Raw genomic sequence first — 26,438 nt, 5'->3', positions numbered from 1 at the left:
AAAGGCACAGTGTCCTAGGGGAAATATCACAGAGTATCACAACACAAGATCTTGCACATGAGAAAGAGGACCAGATACACATTTACACACATCAGAACAGAATACTGTGCATAACTTTTTTATTGTGGGGTTGCTACAACCAATACAGGATAATTAATATCTGACCCATGACAATATGTTCTCAGTGTGCTGGTTTTGTGAAAAATAACTTTGAGACAGGATGCAAAGTATCTGCTGAGAACCTCTCTGATGTTTACTCTTTGGATGCCTGGCAACTCTGCCACACTTGGAATATATCAGATTCATGGGCACACATTCATCCCATTCTTGTACTCCTCACAAAGGCTTTGTCTATTTCTAGGGATAGGATCATGGACTAGATGGGCTTTCGGTCTGATTCTGTACATAAGTTTCTATTTTTTCCTGATCATATCCTGGAACATCTGGCCATCTTTCACAAATCATTAGGTGCCTCCCTTACAGGAAAGGCCAGGATTCTCTTTTATTTATTTATTTATTTGCTTTTTTTTTTTTTAGCTGGAGCCCTTAAGACAGATAATCCCTAACCATCTTTCTTTGCTTATGCAAAATCACAGTCCAACTTGGTACATAACTGTCAACCATCCTCTCTGTCACTACCCCAGGTAATGTTTTGTTGGTAGTGGAGGCATTGAGACATGACTTTGAGTAGAAATCCCTTGAAAAAGTAGGTTACTGCCTTTTAAAGGTTTTCATGTATAATAAAAAAGTTTTCTTTTCTTTCAATCTGCAACATTCAGTAAAGACTTCTGACATGTGAAGATAGAAGGGAACTTAATTGCACACTTGGTTTTGACACTTTTCTTTGTCAAAATATAAGAACTCGTAAGATGAACTTTTTCAACAGGTAGAAAGTAAAGGTTGGAGGAAGGAGAGAGGAACAGTGTTGACAGGGCCGACTGGGGATAGCAGATTGTTTAGAAGCTAAAATGACTGACTGTTTTCAGTTGTTGAAAGGAACTGTTTTTCCTCTAAGGATCTGATTCATTAAAACTGTATGCCGCATTTACATACATTTCTGCTGAATACCTCTCTTTGCTCGAAAGGCTAAGATGATGCTGTCTTTTCCAGCAGTCAGTGTCCTTGTCCATACTGATGACAAGCATTTACAGAAATCAACCTTGGATGAAGTCCAGTGTCGCAGCGGGAAATAGTTTTCTGCATCCCTTTCCTGTTAGGAGAGAGCTGTGCTATCCAAAGTCTATATCCAAATCTTGTAGAACAGTGATATATTGAAAAGTAAAAACAGATTGGTGGAGTTTTGTTACTTGTAACTGGGTAATGAAGAGACCTAAATACCAAAAAGCTGAGTTTAACCACTTAATTTTTATTATGTCCCTGTCCCAAAGGACAAGTGTTACAATGTCATGATGAAGAACTTGAACTCTTTCTAGGATCAGATGTACAAAGCAAAAGTATGCTAGCAGAAATCATGGATCACAGAGACCCTCTTTAGTGTTAAAAATGGGCCCATACACAGTTATTTCATCTATAATAACAAAGTAAGCCATGCACACACTATGGCATTTTGTTGAGCTTGTCTATATTATTAAAATATTAGACTGGTTCCTTGAACACTCCCAAACGTCTTCTGTACATGTTGTGGGAAGTAGTCCACACCAACATCTATTTTCAGGAATCAGTTTGGATGCAGCCATACTGTTGGGGAGTTAGGAGAGCATATGCATACAGACTTTATCAGATAATGATAATTGGCCACAGGATGTAAGAAGAAACCCCGGCACCATATAGTTTACTATTTGACATGTAGTCATTGAGACCATTACTAGGCCAATACAACTGAGTATCAGGCTAATATCAGGTAAATCATATGAGTGTCCTGATCATTCGGATGGCATCATACCCCTCCTGACCCCACATTAAGTGTCTATATTTCTGATACATTTGGTGGAGAATGATATGCCAATTTGGAGAAGTCCTGAGACACATATCTGGATATCTGACCTTTTGCTGTTGTTGTTGTTTTAATTGACTGTGTCATAAACCAATTGGAAGTAAGTTATGGCAATCCATCCAATTTCCAGATAGCATTCTTCAGGAAGCATGCACCAAATGGAACTGGTTTTGTTTGATTGTTTGTTTGTTTGTTTGATTGATTGATTTATAATGTATTAGTAGCACATTCCTAGAATAATTTGTGAACTAGCGCAATACAACAATATCACAAGAATTAAAATACCTAATTTTTAGGTTTCTCTTACTGTTAGGTCCTCTATAAATGTATCTCCAGTACTGATGCATCCTGAGAAGGAAAGTGAGAAGGAACAGAAGACCATCCATCCTTTCCAAAGGACCTTAAATTGATGAGAGAGCAGGCAAAACAGACCCTGAGCTCTCATTGCAAGATGCCAAAACTGCAGTCGTAGGTCCCAGCTAGTGAAAGTTTGTATTGATGGAATTTCTCAATATTAACATGGTTTTAGAGGGGAATTACTCTTCTTCAAGAGATTCTATATGCTGTCTGCTCTGAGAATTTGGGGCAGGAAGGCAAGGGAGGATTCATTTGTCTTTAATTCCTTTAACACTGCCTCTGACAAATATTTGTTATGAATGAAATCACCCAGGATTATGGGGATCAGCATTAAAGGAAGGATTACCCCTATCACAATTAAGGATATCCACTTTCCTTTTAGACAAATATGTAAAGAATTCCAAGATCTTCTGAGTCAAGACAGATCACCCCTTGGATCCTCCAGACCGACTCCAATACTAGACCTCGACATCCAGAGACATTTAACACATTTCAGGTATGATTTTGAAAGAAGAGCATTTACCTAAAATTCATAATTTTGGTAAATACTACATATGAGGATGTAATGGTATTTGTTCCCTTACTTATGACATGTCTATATGTCTATACATAGACTACAATAATGTCTATATTCTCTTTGTTGTCTGTGCCTGTTAAAAGCTTATGCTTACCTAGCAAAGAGGCTCAAGCTAGTTGTATTCACCCTGCTGAATGGATGACAGTCTGAGTTTGAGTCAATCATTTTCTATATCTGCTAGCCAAATCTTCTTATCTGCCTTCCTTTAGATATGAGCCAAATCACAAGCCAATCAAGAGAGAATGTAAATGGTCCAGAAGTGTGGAAACTCAAGTTTTGAGCCACCTTGGCAATATAAATGAATCACTATAACAATGAATAGAGGAACAGTTAGGCTGCATCCTTACCAATTAACTAAATAGCTCCAGCACTTCCTCTGTGCTACTAAGACCATTTGACAGCATCCCACCAGGAGCATGCTTTTACATGAAGTGCATATGTATATATATACACTTTAACCTCCAAAGCAGGCTGAACCAGAATGGCCTCAAAGCATACTGCCTGCTGGGAGTGGTCTTGCTACACTAATTCCTGAACAATACCTTGGAATGATCTGATAGAATGCAAATTCAGACCAAAACTATGCCAGAGACTATTAAAATTTTACTAACATATTTAGACTCAGTTCTTGTGCCCATGCCTTAGCAATACTTAATTTACTTATGTAGACAGCCTAAGAAGCTGTCCACATTTCATTGGAATTTTATCCAAGTTATGGATAAAAATGTACAGATGTCTTAGGATCTGCAAGATTTATTAGCCCAGGTATTGCACAACTTCATATTTTCACTTTCGGTTGTATGTTACATACAGTCAAGAGATGGGAACTTCCAGAAGGTTGTTCTGATATAATGGGGTTATCTAAGATATTTATCAAAGATAAGTGTGATGAAACATCTTAGAGGTTCTTCTACCTTTGCTTGGACAACAGAGGGGAATACATGACTAGCTGAGTCTACAGATTTTTTTTCTTTTTCATAGCTGTTAGTTGATACCTTGGAAAATCAACATGTAAAGAACTATTCCAATGAGTAGTTTACAGATCGTAACACTAAGTAGATTCTTCAAACCTATAAAGCCTTACGGTGAAGTTGTATATTCTTTAGCACGACTGTCTGAAAAACTCTCCATTCATTGGATGGGCAGACAACTTCTGTACTCCAATGTCACAACATCTTTTGGTTATTAAGATTCTCACAGAGCATCAAGAATTTACCAGCCAGGTGGTGTGGTACCTAACAGTCCCTCAGACTTTGAATGGCATCCAAAATGGCCACTACCCCACCTTGTCTATCTGTTGAGACAAGGGTGGAGGGCAAGGATAATACCTGGTCCACAAATGCACACATTCCTCTTCATTCTTACACCGAACAGTGTTTACCGTATGCATATATGAACACACCTAGACAACCTCACTTCTACTAAAGTGAGTGAGGAATATTATTACTCATGCAGTAATGTGTACACATACACAAACACATACCACCTACACCTATGTATACTTTCCCTTATACACACACTCCAAAATACCTAAATACACATGAAAACCAAGGAAAACATACTTATTTATACATAATGCTCAAAGAATAATTTTAATGGGCAGCCTAGACTTGTAGAAAAATAGTTAATTCCCCATTATATGCACATAAAATAAACGTGATAGAGGGCAGCTAATCCCCAAGGATTCCTGTATTTAAAGAAGAAACAGCAGTCAGGGTAAAATGCTGACGGCTTCAGCTACAAAAGCTGTCAATTTGTACAGATCCCATCCTTCTTTCTCTGCTTGACTTCAGTGGGTTGGAGTACAAAGCTTCTGTACGAAGTTCCTGGATCAGTCAGTGCTTTCTTTTATGCCTGCTGTAGGCAATAAGTGTTGGACTGAAGATGGGCACCTAGAAAAGTACAGGTCTTGATCCTACACAGATGCTTCTCTGGGCTTAAATCAGACAGCTGTCTCTGATATCTGTGCTTGGGGAATGATGAGCACTGCCAGACCCAGAGGCTGAGCTGAGGCCATACACCTTTTCCATCTGTTGCACATAAGTTGAGGTCAGATCCAGCTTCTGACCCAGACCTCTAACTCTACTCATCTACATATAGGTGCCTCCATTTTAGCCAGGTAAACCTCCTGCCATAGTCTGTAGGGATTTCATCTGTTCAGCCAGTGGAATCTGCAACGTAGATACTTAATGCAGGCCTAACGTAGACATCTACTTTAGTGTGACTTGAATTTCTCTCTAAACTCTGTTGACTCATTAGTCTAGTCCAGACATGCAGCTGAATGGGAGCTCAGCCAACCGGTACATACACAGACACATATTGTAAATGCCTAAGCTTAGTGTAGGAAAAAAAAAAAAATCATGATTCTCATCCCCTCTGTCTGGCAGCCTTCAGAGCTAGGTTGTCTACCACTACTACCACTACTTGCCTTCCTGAGATTAAATATCACAGAAGGCACATAAGTCTGTCTCAGATGTCAGAGAAGATGTGAGAATTTAACTCACCATGTTTTCCAGGAGAATGGAGTATTTTCTGAATCAAGGTTTCAACAGAGACTGCTTTTTACCAGTCACTTGGTTTGTCTATCTTTCTCTGAGGGATGATCCTCAGATTGAGCCAACCCCTGTCACAGGAAATTTGCACCTGATCAGCTGAGGATGAGAGAAGAAAAAGAAATTCATGGTACCCCAACACAAGGAGAAAGTCCTTGTAAACCAGGAACAGCATGGCCACTGCTCTCTGAGGCATAGCACAGCTTTCTACTGGTCACAAACAGAAATAGCTCTTTGTCATCATACATCTGTAGAGAAGGGTTTCATAAAAAGATGTTAGAAGCATTTACGTAACATAAAACACACTAAGAATTCAAATACTCAACATATATTGGACTCCACATTTGTGATCATAAGCTCTCATTTAAGGTCAGAATTTCAGAAGAACAGACTCTGCCTATTTCAACCCTGCCTATGGCAAGGGGTTGGAGCTAGATGACCTTCAAGGTCCCTTCCAACCCAAGACATTCTATGATTCTATAATTCTATTTGTTACAGTAAAATGAACAAATTTCTGATGTATCTATATCTATAAAAACCATTGCAACTGTATGCTAGAGATGTATTTGACATTCTTACCATAGTCACTGTCAAATATTCACTGTCAAATATTCTGATGAAGCCTACAATAATTGGAGTCTAAAATTGGACTGTCCTAACAAGTGGCTGATCCTGACTATGCACACAAAATTAATGTTATTTATGACCAAAATACCCAAGAGCTATCGGCGGTCTACAAACATGTTTTTTTTCAGAGGAGGCATAAATCTGAATCAGTGGATGCAAGCAGCCATCATAAATTTCATAATATACTTTTTCAATTGTGAAATTTTCATCTTCATTTCTATCTGTATTCCAGAACTACAGGATTTCTTGCAATAAATTCTCTGTCTTGAAGCTGTATAAATCTCTAGATTGAGCTGGAGCCAAACTGTTACCTTTGGCAAAGACAGGCTTTAACTGGAACTTCTGTCAAGGTTCTGTGAATATTTTAGCAGGATTTAGTGTGTTTTTCAGCCATTATTCAATATGATCTGATTTTTTATTTTAGACATAAACCGTCAGAAATCCCATATAGTTTCATACAGATTTACTATAACAAGAAGAGGTTAAGAAATTCTGCCTTGTAAACCGTGTTCAAGGCAGAAAAGGAACAATATGAAAAGTTGGGATTTTATACATATATATATGTTTATGCCATACAATGTCAGAAAGCAGTAGAGATTTTTTATGACCAGAAAAATTCAGAGGAATCACACAATCCTATATTATTAGAATTAATTATAAGATAATGAAAGACTTTCTGAAGGGCTATAAAATCTGATACCTACAGCATCCAGAATCTATTACCTTAGGGTAAAAGGAAGTTTTCTTTAGGAATAAATTACCCTACAGTTGGTAAGTGAGGAATAATGTTCTCCACTCGCTTGCAATGTTACTTGTTCAACATTAATAATTAAGACCAGGGTTCACAGACTAGCACAGGTCAGATACAAGCAGCAATTCCAGTTTCCTCTGTTTTAAATATTCAAGCTCATGCTTCTCTGTGAAGTTTTTCCACTGAGTCCCAGTTCATCAAGATCTTTAAATATGTGTCCTATCTGAAGCACAGGATAGTCCCCATGAAGGGCTCAGAATTGCTGGGTTTGCTCGAACCCCAAAATCAAAGTTCATACAAAGCTTAGAACAGGAGAAATCTTCAAAGAAGCTGCTGGTGAGTCTGAAAACTGCTGAGTTTTGCACAACTTTACCAGATACACAGAAAACATAGGCTCATCTACACCCCTAGTATGACCATGTTTGTGCAGCTGCTCTCTGAGATTCCCATCTGACTTGAATACAGAAAACTCAGTGCTGCAGGAAGAATAATTTACCAGTATTGTTTGACCATGAACAAACAATTCTGCAGACCCTTACATTCATACCAGCAATTATTTTGCACTACCAGAGTCAAGGTTGTGTTATATTTGTTTTATTCAAGATTTTTTCCTTTTCAGTGCATTTTGAAATATGTTACTGCAGAGGTATTATATTGATATTAGTAAATAAAAAGTGTCAGGACACAGGCACGTATCATTTAGTTGTGCTGCTTTTTAGCAGGAGCCCTTGATTTTTGGTGCCCAATATAATTAGCACTGTACCAAAACATTCCTGGGCACAGTGGCACATATATATTACTAATATATACAATATATAATAATAATAATAATAAATGCAATGTATACAACATATAATAACAATATACATATTATATATATATCCATAATATATATGTAGCCTGAGGATTCAAGGAAACACCAGCCCTTACTATAACCCAGTTAGCTACCTTATCTGTGCTACAAATAACTTACTAAGACTTAGAAAATTCCAGATTTGTTAGGACTGGTTCATAAGTCACTTACCTCATGAGAAAAATGTTGAGTCAGATCAAATTTCTTAGCATAGAAATTGTGGGCTCAAGAAGAGGTGATGTGCTGTAGGGCTACCCATGCTGTCCTTCAACTCTTCTTTGATCCCATCATGATAAATGCAGAGGAGCGAGTGGAATGATCCTATGGGTTGCATCGGGCCTGAAAGCTATAACTAAAGACAGAATCAGCATTAAGCCATGCAGCAAACAGGAAAACCATGGAAAAATCTATCTCCATTACTAAGTGCTTTTTGTCCAGATACATGAGTGTCTCTTTGTTGTCCTCTAAAGTCTGATCTGTGTAAGTGCATTTATGAGTCCATGAGAGCAGACAGCAAAGCCAGCACATCAATACTAGAAAAGAACCTAAATGTTTCTATATCTTTAGAGAGAGTAACCCATTTCTCTGGCCCTTTGCTTTCAAAACGGAATAAGCATCAGGAAAGAGAGAGCAGGAGAATGTGAAAGAGAGGGAGTGAGAATGAAAGCAAAAAAAAGAAAAGGGGGGGGGAAGGGAAAAAGGAAAATATATTTAGATAAACCTTAGTTTCTTTTAAAATACCATCTATTACTTGTTATTCAGAGTTTCTTCTTCCAAAAATTCCACAGAACCAAGCAAAACTTTTGTGTGCATATGCATGCATCTGTCTGTCCAAGAGGGAAAAGCTGGGGTTTTAATTTATCCTGAAACTTAATCTGTTTTCAAATCCCACTGATGTCAGCAAAGCTGAGATTTCATCTTTATTTTCTTCAGGACAGCAAGGTTATATGAATCTCTCTAGCATTGTAAATTGCTTGTCTTTGGATTTAGAACAGGTAAAAGAGCCTAATACATACTCACTGAAACTGAGAAACAGCTCTCAATTATCCAGGTTGATGGGAGGAAAGACAGGGGTTGAAATAGAGAAAGCAAAAGGTGGATGTATACAAGACACGTATATAAGAGGCTATGTCCTAAGGCTTTGAGAACAACTCACTTTAGAAAAGCTTGGAAATGGTGGACCAGGGCAATCAGGAACTACAACAGATGAAGACAAGATTGCCTGGAGGCACGAGAGCTCTGAGACATGCACTCAGAGACCATATGGTGCAGGTTAGTTGTGATGTGAGATGGTGAAACTTTGGCTAACCCCCAAACACTCATAATCCTGCCATTAACTGAGCAAAGCTGAATTCTGACATTGCAGGTTTCTTCTTATGAATCTGGATTAATGCTAACCAGCACAATCGTCTAACAGCATCCTTTTTCATTTAACGGTGTGCAGGTAGATCTTGATGGTACAGAAGCATGTCAGTATGGGAAACAGTTGGAGTTAACTTACGTGTCACCTGTCTTTGGCACCTTTGCACTTCCCAGGCATTTAGTGCATCCAACCACCCCCAGAGCATAGAACAAGACCAGAAGAACTGATAGCTTTCAGTCGTATAGATCCCTGCTGTGAAGAATGGAAATGCTTCTGCCATATTTCAGAGAAGGAATGGAGATACATAAAAACCTAAACCCCCTCAAAGATATATGAAAACCTATCTATTAACTGTGTGGGTATGGTCCTGGACACTGGAACACAACAGTCTATAATGTTTGATTGTTACTGCTTTTTTGTTTTGGTTTGTTTGTTTTCGTTTTGTTTTGTTTTGTTTTTATGAACGTGGCCTAGACCAACTCTTCCTGTTACAAGCAATTCCGAGGCACAAGGCAACCTTATCCCTGTCAAGGGGATGTTCCCAGTTGGAATCTTAGAAATAGCCTCCACTTTTCAGATTAAAATACTTGAATAATGGAGATGAGGCCAGACTGTGTTAGATCTCTCATGAGCAGAGGAGGAACCTTTGCACTCTTCGCCTTACTAGCACAGATATAGATGACTAAAGTCGTACCCTAGTCCCAGTTTAAGTACCTTGGAGTTATTTAACTGTCTCATGAATGTGGAGGTCTAGGCGCATTTTAGGTGTAAAAGACCATCCTGTGTCACATTCATCTGCTACTCCCTCAGCTCAAGGCTTGTTTGTGAGCCCCACATCACATCTACCAGCCTTACAAATGCTCTGGATGTCCCATAGCATCTCTTAGTTGCATGGATGAGCTTGCATGTTCACTTTCCATCCCTGTTTTTAAAGTTTTTCTCTTTTGCAGAGGAAAATTTCAGACTGGATTGTGAATGAAAACCCTTGAGTATGTTTATCTAGTATGGTAGCTTCTGCATTAAACCAAAGCTAGAATTCTGGATCTAGGATCCTGTTTTATTCATTTTATATTTATGTCTGTTGATAAAGCATCAAAGCAGCCTTCAGTCTAAGGAGTAGAATTTAGGACATCCTTTCAACCCGACTAAAAGTTGAAAACAGTAAATTAGTGCATTTGATTTGATTTTAGTCCCTCTTTCTCTCCTGTTGAGTGTAGAGAGCATGTGTCTACTTCTCTTTTCCATTCCACTGCAATATCTGAGCTTCCCACAGATTCATTCAGGGATCTGAGAGTCACATTGACATGTGTCTTCTTGTCTTTACATTCATAACCTGCCTTTTCTTCAGAACAGCTTTGCTGTCTGCCACTGCTCAATCTTGCAGTGAAAGCAAGTGTGATTTTATGAAAGAGTATATTTTATTAAATTAAGTATTTCTACTAACTGTATGAGCAGATGCACGTTCTTAGAATGAGAGGTCTCCCCTTATCTAGAAGATGTTATAATAATAAATGTTTTAATAAGAAGTAGATATCAGGGTTTTTGAATTTTTGGCAGAAGTCTTTTTTAGTTCCTAAAAACCCAGTGAAAACTACTGTTCCTGCAAATCCCACTAAAAATGAGCTCCCACCCCCCCAAAAAAGCAAGCCTCCCCCCCCCCCCGAAAAAAAAAGTGACACAAACACACACCAAAAAAAAATTTATAGAGAGAATATTTTCTGAGATTATACTAAAGAGTGCATGTGCATTTTTCTTGGCTTACATAAGTACAGGCTCCCTCACCTCATTTGTCAGACTCTTAGCCTTACTTCTTCACTTGTAAAATTAGATATAAACATGCCTTTTACAGCTGCTTTTGGGTCACTTGTGTCTACAAGAACTTGCACTAGATAGAAAGCTCAGATATCCTACTGATGTCATCCATCCCATAGGGAAAGATGAATATTTACTGATTACAGAATTTGGATTTGATCCTTTAAGGTTACATTTCATCAAGGTGCACAATCACATCTAGATAATCTATTTCACATATAAAAGATAACAACTGCAAAAGAGCAAGGGGAAAACTACTTTTTTTTTGCAAGTGGCACTTCTTTCGGAGCAGAAACCTTATATAAAGAGACAAAAATAATAGGCTCAGAATACTAAAACTAGAAAATAAAAGCAATCGTTATCCTCTCAAATTATTCTGTGTTTTGCCTAGCCATCCAGCTGATATGAAACACCCTCACCATGAAACTGTTTGAGACAAGACTTTTGTCATTTAGTCAGTCTCTGAGCCTGGAGCTGTCAGCCTCCTGTGAGTGCCTGGCATCACACTGACAAGGTGACACAAAAGGCAACAGGCAAAAAAACAGAGGCTCAGACATTCGGAGCAGTAAAAAAGTAACATCCTTCCTTCTGAAGGGTAAAAGAGAGCAATGAAATACATTTTGAAACTAGGAGCATTTTTTAAATTGTAACAAAGAGCCAAGACCAAATTCTTACTTGTGGGTTGCCTTTACAGATATCTTAGCCCCTTTTTATATTGTTTTCTATTTCTTATACTTCTTTTCCTATCAGGAGGTAGAGCAGCTGCTGTCATAATAATTCCAGTCGTCTTGATTAGCGATAGCAGCATTCTGTTTAGATGCATGGACTGGAAGAAGCTTGGTGTGAGATTATGTGGTGAAACAGCTCCGGTGCCCTCTAGAGTTTCCTGATTTCCATGATCTCTCACAATCTGGCCTTTGATTCAGTTAGTTGCAAAGGAACGTATTGGTTCCTAGTGCTGAGGTATTAGCAATCAAGAAATTGTTCCTTTCTTGGTCCTTTTGTTCTTTCTTTTACCTGGCCTTACGTTTGCCGAAGGTATTAGAGATCCTTCCTCTGGGATTTGTCACTCATTCCTTTTTCCAGGGATTCCATCTTCAGTCTTGTCATAGCAGGGATTCTGTCATCTCCTCCTGCTCTGCTTATAACCAAAATCACTTTGAAAGGATTGGAACATTTTTGTGTGCAGAGGCTGAATTGCTAAGATAGAGAAATCATAAGGATTTTGTTGAGTCTTATGGTACTTCTTCACAGAGAGAGTGATCAAGCATTGGAACACACTCCTCAGGGAAGTGGTGGAATCCTATCCCTGGAGATATTTAAGAGATGTGTGGACATGCGACATGGTTTAGTGGTGGGTCATTTCCAACCTGGATGATTTTATCATTCTATGATTTTATATTCCTTTAAAGTCACAACTTACTGGAGTCAGGAGATCTGATGACCTGTTTTCTTTTCTTTACCCTCTTCATTAACAAGTAAGTTCCTTGCTTAATGAGGAAAGAGTAAATATGTATTAATCAGAGATGAAAAAAGCATGGAGGCTAGACTGTTTCTCAGTCCAATACTTAAGATTTCTTCTGATTCCAAGGAAAAGAAATGTCATCTCGTCATTCCCAAATTACTGGGATACAATATTGCTTTGTCATCCGCATGTTTATAATGCTTAGCTCTTGGTCTTTCTCATTTGAGGAGGACAATGGGACTTCTCAGCTATATCATCATCTTCACTGATGACAGATGATCATCTGATGATCATCTACAGATGATAGAAAGTTGGTTGAATCTCATTTATTTCTGTGCCTTGTTGTAGGGCAGAGATGTGACCACTGACTAAGTTAAAGGAGAAGCTAAAGGAACTGTGCAGGAACAGCAACAGCAAAGGCTGTGTGAGTCACATGGACACACTCACACTTTCTCAAAAGTACCCAGTCATCTTGTATCTCTCTGTCGGTCTCATCGGTGTATTTGGTTCCCCAGGCAGTGATGGGCAGCAAGGCCACTTTTCATCCACAGTGAGGCACAAGCCGGTATACTTTTTTTCTCATTGAAAACTAACAAGTCACAGGGTTATCCAGTGTTTTATTTGAGGACTATAATATGCTGTGCTGGTAACATTTATTGGCAAACATCCAAGGGCTTCTATGAGTGCCATGTGCAATATTTTTCCATGGCTAAATCTTTGTCTTATAGCTCAGAAACACTATAGACACAGTCTTGGATATTTCAGAGACATTCCCTGGGCAATTTTCCTGATGTGGAAAATCATCTCTGAGATCCAAAATCTTCAGAGCTGAAACAGAATATTTTGGAAATAGGGGGTGTCAGCTCTGGCACTCTGCAGTTCTTCACCCTGATGGGCAGGTAAACTTTACCACCACTGCTCTCTCACTCCCCCTACTCACATGAAATAAAAAAGGGCTCAAAGGTTGAGATAAGAACAGGGAGATCACTCACTGATTACCATCACAGGCAAAACAGATTCAACATAGGTAGATTAATATAACTATTTGTAGCAGACTAGAACACTGAGAAACTAAAAGCAAACTAAAATCACCTGTCCCCCATCAACCCCCTTCTACATCGCCCCTTTCCCCCCCTCTCCCCGAGCAGCATAGGGGAACAGGGAATGGGGGCTGCAGTGAGTCCCTGATGCTCTCTGCCGCTCCTTCACTGGTCCCTCTCTGCCCCTGCTCCACATGGGGTCCCTCCCACGGGATGCCGTCCGTCCCAAAGTGACCCTGCGGGGGATGCCCACAGGCAGCAGCTCTTCAAGAATTACTCCCATATGGGTCCGTACCACGGGGTCCATGCATCAGGAGCAAACTGCTCCAGCAGGGGTCCCCCACGGGCGGCAGCTCCCCCCAGACCCCCTGCTCCTGCGTGGGCTCCTCACCACGGGCTGCAGCTCCAGCCCGGGGCCTGCTCATGCGGGGGATCTCCATGGGCCGCAGCCTCTTCCAGGCCACATCCACCTGCTCCACCGGGGGCTCCTCCACGGGCTGCAGCGTGGAGATCTGCTCCATGTGGGACCCATGGGCTGCAGGGGGACAGCCTGCTCCACCAGGGGCCTCTCCACGGGCCACAGGGCCTCCTCCATGGCTGGAGCACCTTCTGCCCTCCTTCTGCACTAACCTTGGCATCTGAGGGATTTTTTCTCTCTCTGTTTCCTCACCTCTCTTCCAGCTGCTGCTGTGAAGCAGATTTTTTGCTTGTTTATTTGCTTTGTGTAGTTGTTGTTGTTGTTGTCCTTTCTTAAATCCTCTCTCACAGAGGCACAACCAGCATTGCTCACTGGCTCAGCTCTGGACACCAGTGGGTTCCTCTCTGGTGTTGGCTGGAGCTGGCCCTTATCTAACAAGGGACTGTTTCTGGGCTCTTCTCACAGAGGCCAAACCTGTAGCACCCTCTACCCCCCTACTACCAAAACCTTGCCAGGTAAGCCCAATACACATTGCTCTCTTTTTTCCACTGCTTTTATATGCAGTAAAATGAGGTCCATCTGGTTATGAGAACATGTTCTTAATACACTTGTTCAATTATGAATGGAAAACAAGCCCAAGGACTTACTTTGCAAGGCAACCTTTGTATGTGCTGTTTGCCACTCTGATCCTATAGACCATTATCCCTGTAATATATGCTGCTCGTGTTCTAGTGTTTATCTTGACTATCAGCCTAACTTGTGCCATGGTTTGGTCCACTCACCTTCTGAAGTAAAGTTTAATTCTCAAGGTATCCTACATAAGGCAGACCTTGCAATCAGCAGAAACCCTTGGAATTCAGTAGAGATACCTCTAACTTAGGAAGTTATTTGTATCACTATGATGATTCAAATATTTTTCCATTTCATTTACAGCCATCAAAAATCTTATCAGATTTCATTATTTGTCATCTGCCACATATTGTTAAATCTAGGTAATCATGAAGTGGTTTTCACATTCAAAATTCTGAGAAACTCCAAACAATAAGTTCAAGCTTGCCTTTTCTTCATCATTATTATTGTTTTAAAGTATTTATTTATTTTAAATGAGGGTGTAAACATTCTGTGCAGATGGCCTCCTCCTCCCCACCCCCCACCCCCCAGGGAGGGAATCTGTTTCTTTTACCGCATGTTGAAGTTTCACCAGCCTAGGGTATGGAGAAGTCCTTGAGGTAGCTGCCAAATAAGAGTCCAAGCCTTCAGGCATACTTGGATCTTTTCATTTTTAAGTGAGGCCATCATTAAAATATGAGCATACATAATTGCATCATAGCACTGAGCAGGATTGCAGGCTGGTCTGGATGTCTTTAAGCATAAGGATTTATAATACATTGACCTGCTATTCATTGCCTTCTTTCTGCATCTCTTCATAAACAGTACCAAAATCAAAGATTTTGACCTTACCTTTTAGAACAATAAAGTTTCTTGCTTTTAGGGGTTGCAATGAAATGTACTAGAACACTGAGAATACTCAGATGATTCCACTATAAAAACTCCAAGTTTAATTTTAGGATCTTAAACCCAAAAGAAAGTCTTACAATGAAAGCAATCCTCCTAGTAGATGTGAAGCACAAACAAAAGTGGACTGAATTTAGTGGGAGCTCAGTCTAAAAATCACGCATTTAAATGTGACTTTCAGGAAGTGTGTTTTAATGCTTTGCCATTAGTCTTCTGCCTGTCACACTTTGGATTTCAGTGTAAAATCAGAATTTCTTCCCAACTTGAAACTTACTTTCATTGGCAAAGGGAAATTATCCGTCTTTCTTAGATCTGTCAAAGACTTGTAGATAAACAAAGCTCACTAAAATTAGAGTAATGGCAACTACTCGTAAAAATGTAAGATAAAATAGAAGATATCTCTCAGCCATTGCTCATTACATAAAGCAGGGCTAAAAAAAATACATCCTCACAAGAGAGTGCCATGGAGGGCTGGTCAGAAATTTTCTGTAAAATGGTTTCTTTCAGTAAGTATCATGGGAAAGTTAATAGGCTTTGCATATCTCCATCTGTGGGGAAGAATACATTCAACAGGAGTCAAATGAGTTGTCATGAGACTGCAGTGCCATTTCAAGGCTGGCTTGTTGTTGGTGTTTAATAATAAATACAAATCTGCCTTGAAAAAAACTGCTTTTGGATTATTTGTGGTGCATAAAAGCTTAAAAAGCTGATCTGTAAAGGCGATAGATGCATAACTCACCCCACAGAATCCTTTTCCTGTGAACATTAGTTTTCAGGCAAGAAGTTCAAGATTCTGTTCAATATGAAATACTAATATCAAGGTGTCTCCATATCAGCTGGTTGTTTAAGCTTCCCGTGTAGTCAGGGGACTTCCCTATATCTGTGGAAAGATATAACTCAATCAACATTAGCATGAGACATATTTTTAGATACTACAAGGTATACCATCAGCCCATTGCTGCTTTAAAAGGGTGTTCTGTAAGCCCTCTGCATTACCTGCTCACTTGGCACAAATATCTTGTTAATATAAGACATCTAAAATGCCACCAAACATTCTGTTCAGATTCATGGTGTAGCCAGAAAATAAAAATAAAATAAAATAAAATAAAAAAATAAAATAAAAAAATAAAATAAAATAAATAAATGGTGTAGATGATCATAAAAGAGGCTTTTCATATGCTTAGTCATACTCCATACATCTCTGACAATATTGAATAAATCCCCAGGGCACAATTCAGTTGCCTAAACATCAGTGTATAGTACTAGTGCACAAAGATGCACAATGATAACCTGCATGGCCTCAAAACACCTAGAAGCAAGGTGAACTTAAGTTCTATATCATGCCTACCAATTCTGTGCTGGTTTCTTAGGTGCCATAGGGCATCTCAAATCAATGAAGACTCTTACACATAGGAAACGGACTTGAGTCCTCTTTGATTGTAATGGAAGTTTAGGCACTGTTGATGGATACAGCTACAAGTTGACATTTTTGCTTACATATCTGAATATCAGACTTTGTCCCATTCTGCTGTTTTCTACAGTCTTGTTCAGCATTTCAGAACATTAAATTCTTCTACCCTCATTCTTAACCCTATGGATTTTTTTTTTTCTGAGCCAATCTCTGTAAGGTTTCACTGCAGTATTCCAACTTTGCTCTTCAGGGTGTATTGAACTATTATATGAACACAGTACTATTTCTTTTGCTCAAGAGTGGAAATGTTCAAAGACAAGCAGACCAGGAGAATTCTTCGCTATTCAATCCTTTCTTAAACTTAGTATTCCTGTCTACTGGAAATTAATGATTGCAGGTATTGTCAACTCTTAAAGCTGATAAACTATATTATTTTGCATGCAAGATCAATAATATTTTATACATCTCTCAGTATAGTCAGTTCCCTCAAACAGGACCCAGAAGATCATACAAGCACTGTAAAAATCATAAAATATTATAACTAGTAATGATAGTTTTGGACTTTATTTTTCTTGCTCTCTGATAATCTTAGCTTCTTCACATTTTCATTCCTCTGGACTTATGAAAGACAGAAATGAAGATAAAGTGCAACACAAAATCTTGAAATCACCTGACTCCTAAATATCAGAATTGTAAGGGCTAAAAATAATCTTATCTGTATGCTATGGCTGACATTTCTGCAAGTATTAAAAACATCAGACAATTATGATGATTTCTGTTTCTTGGTAAGCCAAACATTTCTCAAAAACAAACAAATGAAAAGTTTGAAATTAAAGCCATATATTTTTACCTCTCTTTGATGTTAAACTGAAAAGATGCAGATATTACTATAAGTCCAAATTTCAAGAGTCCAAACTTCAAGAGTCATGTGGTATCATTAATTGATGTCTGCAAAATAGTCCTTGTAAATATTTAATTATCATTTTCCTCTCATTACTAACTTGAGATAAACATAATTTCCTGCTTTGAAAAGTGCCTGGAGACTGATAGATAAACAATCTAAAAGTGAGTTATTTGTTAATTGCCTTTGGGAGACCTTTCATAAAAGACTGGACCATTCCCAATCTGAAACGGAGAAGTATTTCCCCACTGAGCTCTCATTTTGGTTAGGACTCACATAAGTTTGGTGTCTTTCTTAGGATGCTGGCATTCCTAGCAAACAAGGTTCCCATGTCCAGCAGAGACAGAAAGATCACCCTGAGAGACATGTTGGAAACTTTTCCATATTTGTTTTCCATACGTCCAGTATTCTGGCAATTGTCCATGTCTTGTATAACCTCTATTCCCTGGACCATTATTTTTCTACTGTTTTCTAAAACAGCTGGAAAGACTAAGAAGCCAAAATGCAGAGGAGAGGAGTTCTCACTGAAATGCAATGTTCCCATTTCTAACCTATGTGTGGCTCTCTGCTTTAGATCAGGGTTTACTGACGTGGTGCCTCAGACACCCAGAGAGTTACCATAAGGGCGAAATCTTAACTAGAATGGGATGAAGTAGTTATTGTTTTGGAAGAATCACTGTAATGTGGTTTTTCTCCCTCACCCAAACCAATATAAAATATTTATTTCTGAAAAATATCTGCAGTCTAAAATCAGCTTATTATCCTTTCCTTGTTTTCTTCTTCCCTAGGCAGAACTGGGATGTCTGAAATAAATATTTTAAATACTGCAATGACATTTCAACCTCTAAAATAATTTTCAACTTATGTTTCTATATGAAAGCTAAAAATCAGGAAGGATTTTTGATTAGTTGGTTCATTGGTTTTGCTTCTGTTTCTGTTCTTGTTTTTCCACCTACAAGTTATCAAAATGATTTATTATAACAATGAAAAGAATTTGGTTGCCCATATGAAGGTGTCTAGTACCACACGAGATGCCCTGAGCCTTATGTGAACAACTTGTAATGTACACGTAGCATTTAAGCAGGCAGGGCTGGAGTCAGTTGCCTAAAGAGTGGTCTCTGGTACCATTTCCAAAAGCCTTGCAAAGCTGTTGTCTGACACAGGAACAGACACGCAAGTTCCTGTATCTGCAAGTGGACGCCAGGTGGATGCCCAAAAGCATCTCAAGTGACTATAGATATCTATGGGTGCAATGAAGTGCTTCTTTAAATTTAAATGAGATTAACCTACTATCAGACTGCCTGACTACTCCACAAATACATAATTTCAGTAACTGTTAAGTGAGGAGCAACAGTGAAATTCATCTGCTTTGCAGAGGAAAACAAGAACAAATTCAGCGTTAACTTGAGAAAACACACTATTTAGGTGAAAGATGCAATAAGATAAATATATTCTAGGAAATTCAACATCACCACAGCAAGAGATGTTGGAACTTGGTTATTTTTAATATAAATTTGTTAGGAAAATCTGTGGATTTAGCCTAGCTGAACTAGCTCTAGATGTTGTTGGGTGTTGTTGGGCCTTAGCAATGGCCAGGAGCTATTCCCAAAGGGCGGTTTGGATTCCCCACTGTTGGATATTCGGAGGGTTTAGCAGCATAGAAAAGACCAAACTGTGCCTATTGCCCTGGCATTGCATAATTTCTTAATACATATGCAACTATACGTAATTCCGTGTAGGATAATCAAAGCTTGTTGTTTAACAGTCTGACCTGGGAGAGTGGATAAACCACACAGAACTGGTTTCATATACCTGAGAAAAAAGGGAGCCAAACCTTCTGGGACAAGAAAAGTAGCAATGCTGGAGGGTCTTGGGCATGGATTTCTCCTGGTCTCTCTGAAGTCAACAATACTGTGTCAATCTGCATCAGCTGCAGATCTGTCCCACAGTGTTTCAGAAGTGGTACTCCTACCAAAAACAACCTTTGAAGCTGTGTGTAGTCTGCTCTTCTGCTCTATTCTTTTCCTTTCTGTTTCTCCTGCAGGTAATAAATAGTTTAGGGAGCAAATCTTGAATTTCACTGTAGCAAAATCAGCTTACTGTAAACTCTTTGACGTATGTGAGTGCAAATATATTTATGTGTGTGTGTGTATTTCTTTTTCTCTTTTTGTCTCCTTCCCATTTGTAGTTTGATCACTCATGGTTTTGGAACTCCTGCAATATGTGCTGCCCTAAGCACTTTCCAAACTGTTCTCAGTGAAATGCTGAACTACTTGGAAAAGCACACATCGCACAAAAATGGAGGAGCGGCAGAATCTGGCCAAGGACACGCCAACTCGGAGAAAGCCCCCCTGCGGAAAACTTCAGAGGCTGCTGTGAAAGAGGGCAAAACAGAAAAGACAGACTAGCTACATCAAACAGAATCTATTTCAAGAGAGTCTTGCTGCTGATATTTTTTTTTAAATACATATATCATTGAGGGCGATTTATCTCCAGTGGACCAAATGCAAAAAAGGGGGGAAAAACGAGAAAAAAAAAAAAAGGAAAAAAAAGAAAAAAGAAAGAAAAAAGAGAAAGATTAAAACAGAGAAAGAGAGAGCATGAGAGAGGAAAGTATTCAATCCTAAGAACAGCAGTGTACAGTAATTGTGTGATGAAATTGTCACTTTTTTAAAATTTATGTTGCTCTAAACTACTTTTTCGTGCACGTAGTATTTGATTGTTCTGAATGATACACTAACACTGTTTTTATAAGCACTTCTGGACTTGGCTGAGGTGGCACATGAAATTTGTCACAGGCCAATTTGAAGCACTTTCTTCTCTGGCAGCACAGTTAGGGCCAGCACATCGGTTGTGGGACATGCAGTTCCAGCATACTGGCTTTGCTCACATGCAGGATAGATTGAAAGAAGGGCTTCCTCTGATCCATCAGAAATGCCTGATCCAGACATCATTGGGAAAATAATATGGATACCTGGCAAGAGAGGAATCTGTGGGTCATGGGACAAATGAACTGTTTGGTATTGGGGGCTGCATATCTCCACATGGCATTGTACAATAAAGCTGCACTGGAATGAGACCAGAACCTGTTAGGAATCTGTCCTGGCCATTCAAGCAGCTAAGGTGTCTTTTGTGAGAAGAGCATGGCAGACTAAATGGGGAAAAAATATCCACACGATAGTTTAATTAAGGGCCCTGATCCCTCTGTGAACTTCAGATTAAATGACTGCATGGGCTTCTGTCCTCTATCTTCTCAGCCCTTGGTCCCACAACACTGCAGTCTGCCACACCTGGGTTTCTGTTCAACAGGATCAATGCAGGCAATCGGAGTCACCTTTTGTGTTGCCATGATTTTATGATGCTTTTTCTTCAACAGCTTGTTTCTGCAGCTTTATTGTTTTCAGAAATCCAGCTGAGGTGCAGAGGTCTAACAGAATCCACTCATCTATAGAAAAAATAAAATAAAACCAAAATGACATGTAAGAGAGATTGGTACAGTCCACAGCAGCTAAGTGGTTAATAACTTTGTGTATTTTGAAATATTAGTTCACCACCCAGCACACATCCTCACAAAGAAAACAGTGGAGGCATAGTTTGAGCTCAAGCCTCTGAGTCAAGAGGCATTTCCCAGCCACATTCTGACTTCTTCAATGAAACTTCCATTCAATTCCTTTTCTTGTTTCTCTCATATCATTTTATTGAGAAAGTTAGGGAGGATTGATATTGTAGGGTGGGGTTATACTGACCTTCAAACTCTTTAAAATCAATATAATAAGATCTTTTCTTCCAAAAGACAATTCATCTCTTTCTACAGGAAAAAAAAAATACAGTAGTCCATGTGTAAGTGTTTATAGCTATTTGAGATGCTTTAGGGTGTTCAAGACGGCCACATAGTTTTGACAGATATGTCAAGAAACCAATAGGGTGTCTGGATTCTCCTGGAAGATGATATGGAGGACCTAAGACAGCACTAGAGACAAATGGGTGGCACCTGTCCTGCACACCAAGTGCCTAGGATGGGTGGAAGGGATCGTCTGGAAGTGCCTGTCTTTCTCCATGGATAATAGCTAGAATTTAATGGTGGTATTCTGTATTGCACATGACTACAACTGGACTGGTCACCCTCTTCTCCCTATAATTAGTGGAGAGAAAGAGGAACTTATGGTGTACTCTTCATCTTACCTCAAAACAGCAATGAATCATGCTCTTGAAGTGTGTCTTTTTCTCAACTAGATAAGAAGGAAGCCAGGGATAAAAGTGCTCATACACATTGTCATTTTCTAGAGCTAGTTAAAATACATTACATCTTGCATGACCCGCTTTAGATTTATCAACCTAGGGGGTATAAAAACTGTCCAAAAGCATTTACAGGTATGATGTAGGGAGATGATTAACAAGATCATCCTCAGCTTTCAAAGGTATGGAAGGAAACAGAACAGTTATGGCATGGTACTATTCCTCTTGAGACCAGTAAGGACATTGCCATCAAGGCAAGAAAACAAGCTAAAACTATCTGAGTCCCTATTTGCTTGTAGCAGGAAGGCAGGAAGGTGAAAGAAAGAAAGAAAGAAAGAAAGAAAGAAAGAAAGAAAGAAAGAAAGAAAGAGAAAAAGAAAGGAAAAGAAATAAATAAAGAAAAAGAAAGAAAGAAAGAAAGAAAGAAAGAGAAAGAAAGAAAGGAAAAGAAAGAAAGAGAAAGAAAGAAAGAAAGAAAAAGAAAGAAAGAAAGAAAGAAAGAAAGAAAGGAAAAGAAAGAAAGAGAAAGAAAAAAGAAAGAAAGAAAGAAAGAAAGAAAGAAAGAAAGAAAGAAAAAGAAAGAGAAAGAAAGAAAGGAAGGAAGGAAGAGAGAGAAAGAGAGAGAGAAAGAGAGAGAGAAAGAGAGAAAGAGAGAAAGAGAGAAAGAGAGAAAGAGAAAGAAAGAAAGAAAGAAAGAAAGAAAGAAAGAAAGGAAAAGAAAGGAAGAAAGAAAGAAAGAAAGAAAGAAAGAAAGAAAGGAAGGAAGGGAGAGAAAGAGAGAGAGAGAAAGACAGAGAAAGAAAGAAAGAAAGAAAGAAAGAAAGAAAGAAAGAAAGAAAGAAAGAAAGAAGGAAAAAGAAAGAAAAAAAAATCCTATGATTTTGCTTAGATTTGTCCTTGCTCATAGTAGGTATATAACAGGTACCTACTTTAGTACTATCAATCTATCCTCCCTCTATTCAATGAGGGAAACAGATGCATCTCCATGGGACTCCTCCTCCTTAAATCACTAAGATCAGCTAAGTGCCTAACAGAACGTAAACTTTGCTGAATGAATTCTTCACTCCAGCACCTTTGCAAAGAGTGCTAAAATCAAATGAATGTTCCTCCATGATATCTTCTTCAGAAACATTTCAGAACCATTCTAGAACATGAAAAGTTTGAGTGTGGAAGTAGGTAACCACTGGTTAAAAGTGAAAAAGAAATTCATTCTTTTTCTATTGTCCAAACTGAGGGGGAGAAAAAGAGAGGGGGAGAGAAATTTAAATGTTTGACCATGTCAGATATGCATATTTGCCACATAAAAATGTACTGTAAAGCAATTTATTTATGGTACTGCACTTCAAGATGATAATAAATTTAAATTATATTTTAAGGGAGGGAAAAAAGAGAAGAAAAATGCTTTATAAATCCTTTTCAAGTTTTTCACTAAAATATCAATCTTCTGGAGATGGGGGAATGACTGGTTGTATAGATTATTCTGTAAAACTGTTGAAAAAGCAGTGTTTTATTACAATCATACTCAAATGTCTGATATTGGAAAATTATATGTATACAGCATTATTTGAAATATTCACCTATTTGCAATATGGTCTAAGGTTCCAACAATAATTTATTTAAACAGTTACATCTCTTCCCATTGCATAATCACTACAAGTCTATGCTCTGCAGACAACAAATTATTTTTGACCTTTATTATCTTTTGATCTATTAATATTAAAGAAAACTGAGTACCCTTGAAAACCCAGAACATCTAGTTTTAACCTTAATGACCTCTACAGATTTTTGGGAAGGTTTCAGTACAGATCTGATTCAAGCCGATTGAATTCCTAGAGATTCTTACCATTAAGTGTCTATCTGCCTTTACATCCTCATCTTTCTTATTTTTCTTTTAGTATCTTAGCATATTTTAAAGGCAAAATTATTTCAAAAGGGTAGCTGCAAGGTTTGTTGACATTCACAGGCTCTCTGTTATTTATTTTAATCTGTACTTAATTTTATTGGAAGAAAAAAAGTAATCTTTGCTACCTTTTCTGTTGAATTAGTTGTCAGAACAGATTCATGTTAAAACGCCTTTGGTTTTCAAAACAGGAACTTTCAGTGTGGTTTTAATTGATGAATTCACTGATGTTCCTGTTAAAAATTCGGACTAAGTTCTCATTCACTTTCCACACATACATGCACAATGTTCCCATGGGGTTTTGTTTGTTTGTTTGTTTGTGCATTGTTGTTTTCCATTTCTAAGTCCTTGTCTCTGTGGAAAAGTTCCCACCTCAAAACACATTCATGAATTAGGTCAGCCTGAAGGAAGGGCATGGTTTGAAGTTACTGGGTGCTCACTGGTAGCAAATTCAAGTATATTTGTATCTTTTTGACTTTGAAATAAATCTGATGACAAAAGATGTTCTCCCTTTGAAAGATCATGGAATTATTTATTTCACTCTAGTCAAAAACATCTATGTACAGACCAAACCTCTATGGCCAAAGCAATGAATCATTACAATTTTTGAAACATAGAAATGCTTAGATTCATAGGTCAAGTGTTGGATGTGTATTTGGATCCTGTTGTATTTCAGGCTATTTCCCAGCTTTTTATACATTACGCTTCACCCACCATGACTATCAAAACACATTAAGTAGTTCAGTTGACTCCCAAAAACCAGTCATTGCTGCTTGGATTTATTAGCAATTTAATGATGAAGTAAACACACTGACTAACCACACGCCTTTCTTTACAGAGCAAGGTGTTACTCACTGTGAGTAAGACGAGTACAAATAGTTCTTGCATTAACTAAGTTTAGAAGGTAAGTCTCCAAAAGAGCTAGGAGTGACATTCTTACCTCCAACTTCTGCCCTAAGATCTGGATTTCTGTTCACAAAGACCTCAATTAGTACCACTAAATGGCAGAGATGCGTAGCAAAGGGAGAGTTTTATGCAGGTGATGAGAACTGGTACAGCATTCATATGGTCTGTAAAGGGGAGTGAACCACAGACAAACAGCAACCTACAACTGAAGACTATCAACAGTTTTGTCCTTCAGGCTGTCATCCTAAGCCCTATTTTTTTCCAGGTGTCATTCTGTTGCCTTGGAGATCTGGCACAAGGGGTGAATTTGGACCTTTCATTTACTTCTTTTTATTTTTTTAACGAGAAATTCCAAAATTCTTTGGGAAAAGACTTCAGCTCTCCAAATCAACAAGTAATCTGCTCTTTGAAGCTTCTCTTTAACTTTTCCTGAAAACAGCAACAAAATATCTGCTACTAAGCAAGCAAAATGTATAGTCTATCCAAATACTGGACCTCTGTGTAAATATTTCCCCAGCTCATCTCTTCCTTTGAACATGACCCAGTGGCACAGCTGCTGCTCACAGTTTTGCAGCAAGGCTCAGGAGGGGCTGCTTTAGTGTCCTAAGAGCCGATTTCTCTAACTGCCTTTGTTTTTTTTTGTTTGTTTGTTTGTTTCCTCACACCAACAAGCAGTTTTGGTCTTAGATATCTTAGGTATCCAAAAGGGCTGCTGGTGAGTTCCAAGGTCATTTGATTTTCTTTTACCTTTTGGAGAGAGAACTCTGCTGCTCTACTCTTTATTTTTATGGTCAAGAAAAAAAAAAAAAATTAATAGAAGACACAAGCCTGCAACACAAGGAAAAATCAACAAACAAATATACAGGAACTGTAATTATAAAAATAACATCTGCCTCTGCCCTTGTTACAGGTTCAACAAGACTTTAAGTACAGATGTGTGGGGAATGAGGGAAAGAGGAAGATAATGTCATTTTCCTTTGCCAGGTGAAAGTCATTTAGAGAGGTCTAATCTTTATATTATTATTATTATTATTATTTCTGTTCTTTGCTTTCTTCATTTTGTACAATTAATTCTATTCTGTACAGCAGCTGTTGTGATTGTATTTAAATGTGAGTGCGCACTTGGTCACCAACAATGTCCTACTTATTGGTTTGGGGTTTTGTTTTTTGGTTCGGTTTGGTTTGGTTTTTTACTTAATTTAATTTATCATTCAGTGGTGAAAAACATAATCTTTTATATTTCTATTTCATATACAAGCTACCTGTTTTATGTGAGTCTATGAGGATAATGACCACATTTGAACGAACATTTCACGGCAATAAAATCTATGTTGATTTAAACCTGAATTCTCTGTGCTTGAAAATAATGTCTATGTGTGCATAAAAAAAATGGAAAACCAAGCTGTCTAGGAACTGTCTCTCTAACATTACAGGACCTAGAATTCCATCTGATATATAAGACACACACAGCAGAGGAACACCAATAATAATATTGCTATACTACAATGAAGAAACCAGCTTATGCAGAGTTTAGAAGTATACAGGGATTATCGCATGTAATTGTGGTTATCTTAAATATTTATCTCATCTTGAAACCATTAACTCGATTTCATTCTTGGTATATCAAGAGAAAGACATAATGCTTGGCAATTGTCCTGTCCTAAAACAGGGATCCAAGCTAGAAGTGATGATTTATATTAGATTTGTCTCTCAGTTGACCACAGTGGAAAAGTGTCAAGAATCTTAATCCGTCTCCATTGACACTGGACTCAACCTAGAAAACTAGCTAACCTTGAATAC

The 26,438-nt window shown here is 38.4% G+C and overlaps 1 protein-coding gene across 1 annotated transcript in view; it reads left to right on the top strand.

Moving 5' to 3' along the window:
• The window catches only part of TFAP2D (transcription factor AP-2 delta), a 49,903-nt gene extending 29,899 nt beyond the window's left edge, over positions 1-20,004 (top strand). The window contains exons 7-8 of the mRNA XM_035563697.1: positions 2,694-2,807; positions 19,785-20,004. Of these exons, the coding sequence (XP_035419590.1) occupies positions 2,694-2,807; positions 19,785-20,004 (334 nt within the window). The remainder of the gene's footprint in view (positions 1-2,693; positions 2,808-19,784) is intronic.
• Positions 20,005-26,438: the final 6,434 nt, after the last annotated feature.

This window comes from Cygnus atratus, chromosome 3 (assembly GCF_013377495.2).
Source record: "Cygnus atratus isolate AKBS03 ecotype Queensland, Australia chromosome 3, CAtr_DNAZoo_HiC_assembly, whole genome shotgun sequence".
Classification (NCBI taxonomy): Eukaryota; Metazoa; Chordata; class Aves; order Anseriformes; family Anatidae; genus Cygnus; species Cygnus atratus.
Note: the sequence above shows the minus strand (reverse complement) of the source record. Positions and strands in the feature narration are given on the sequence as shown.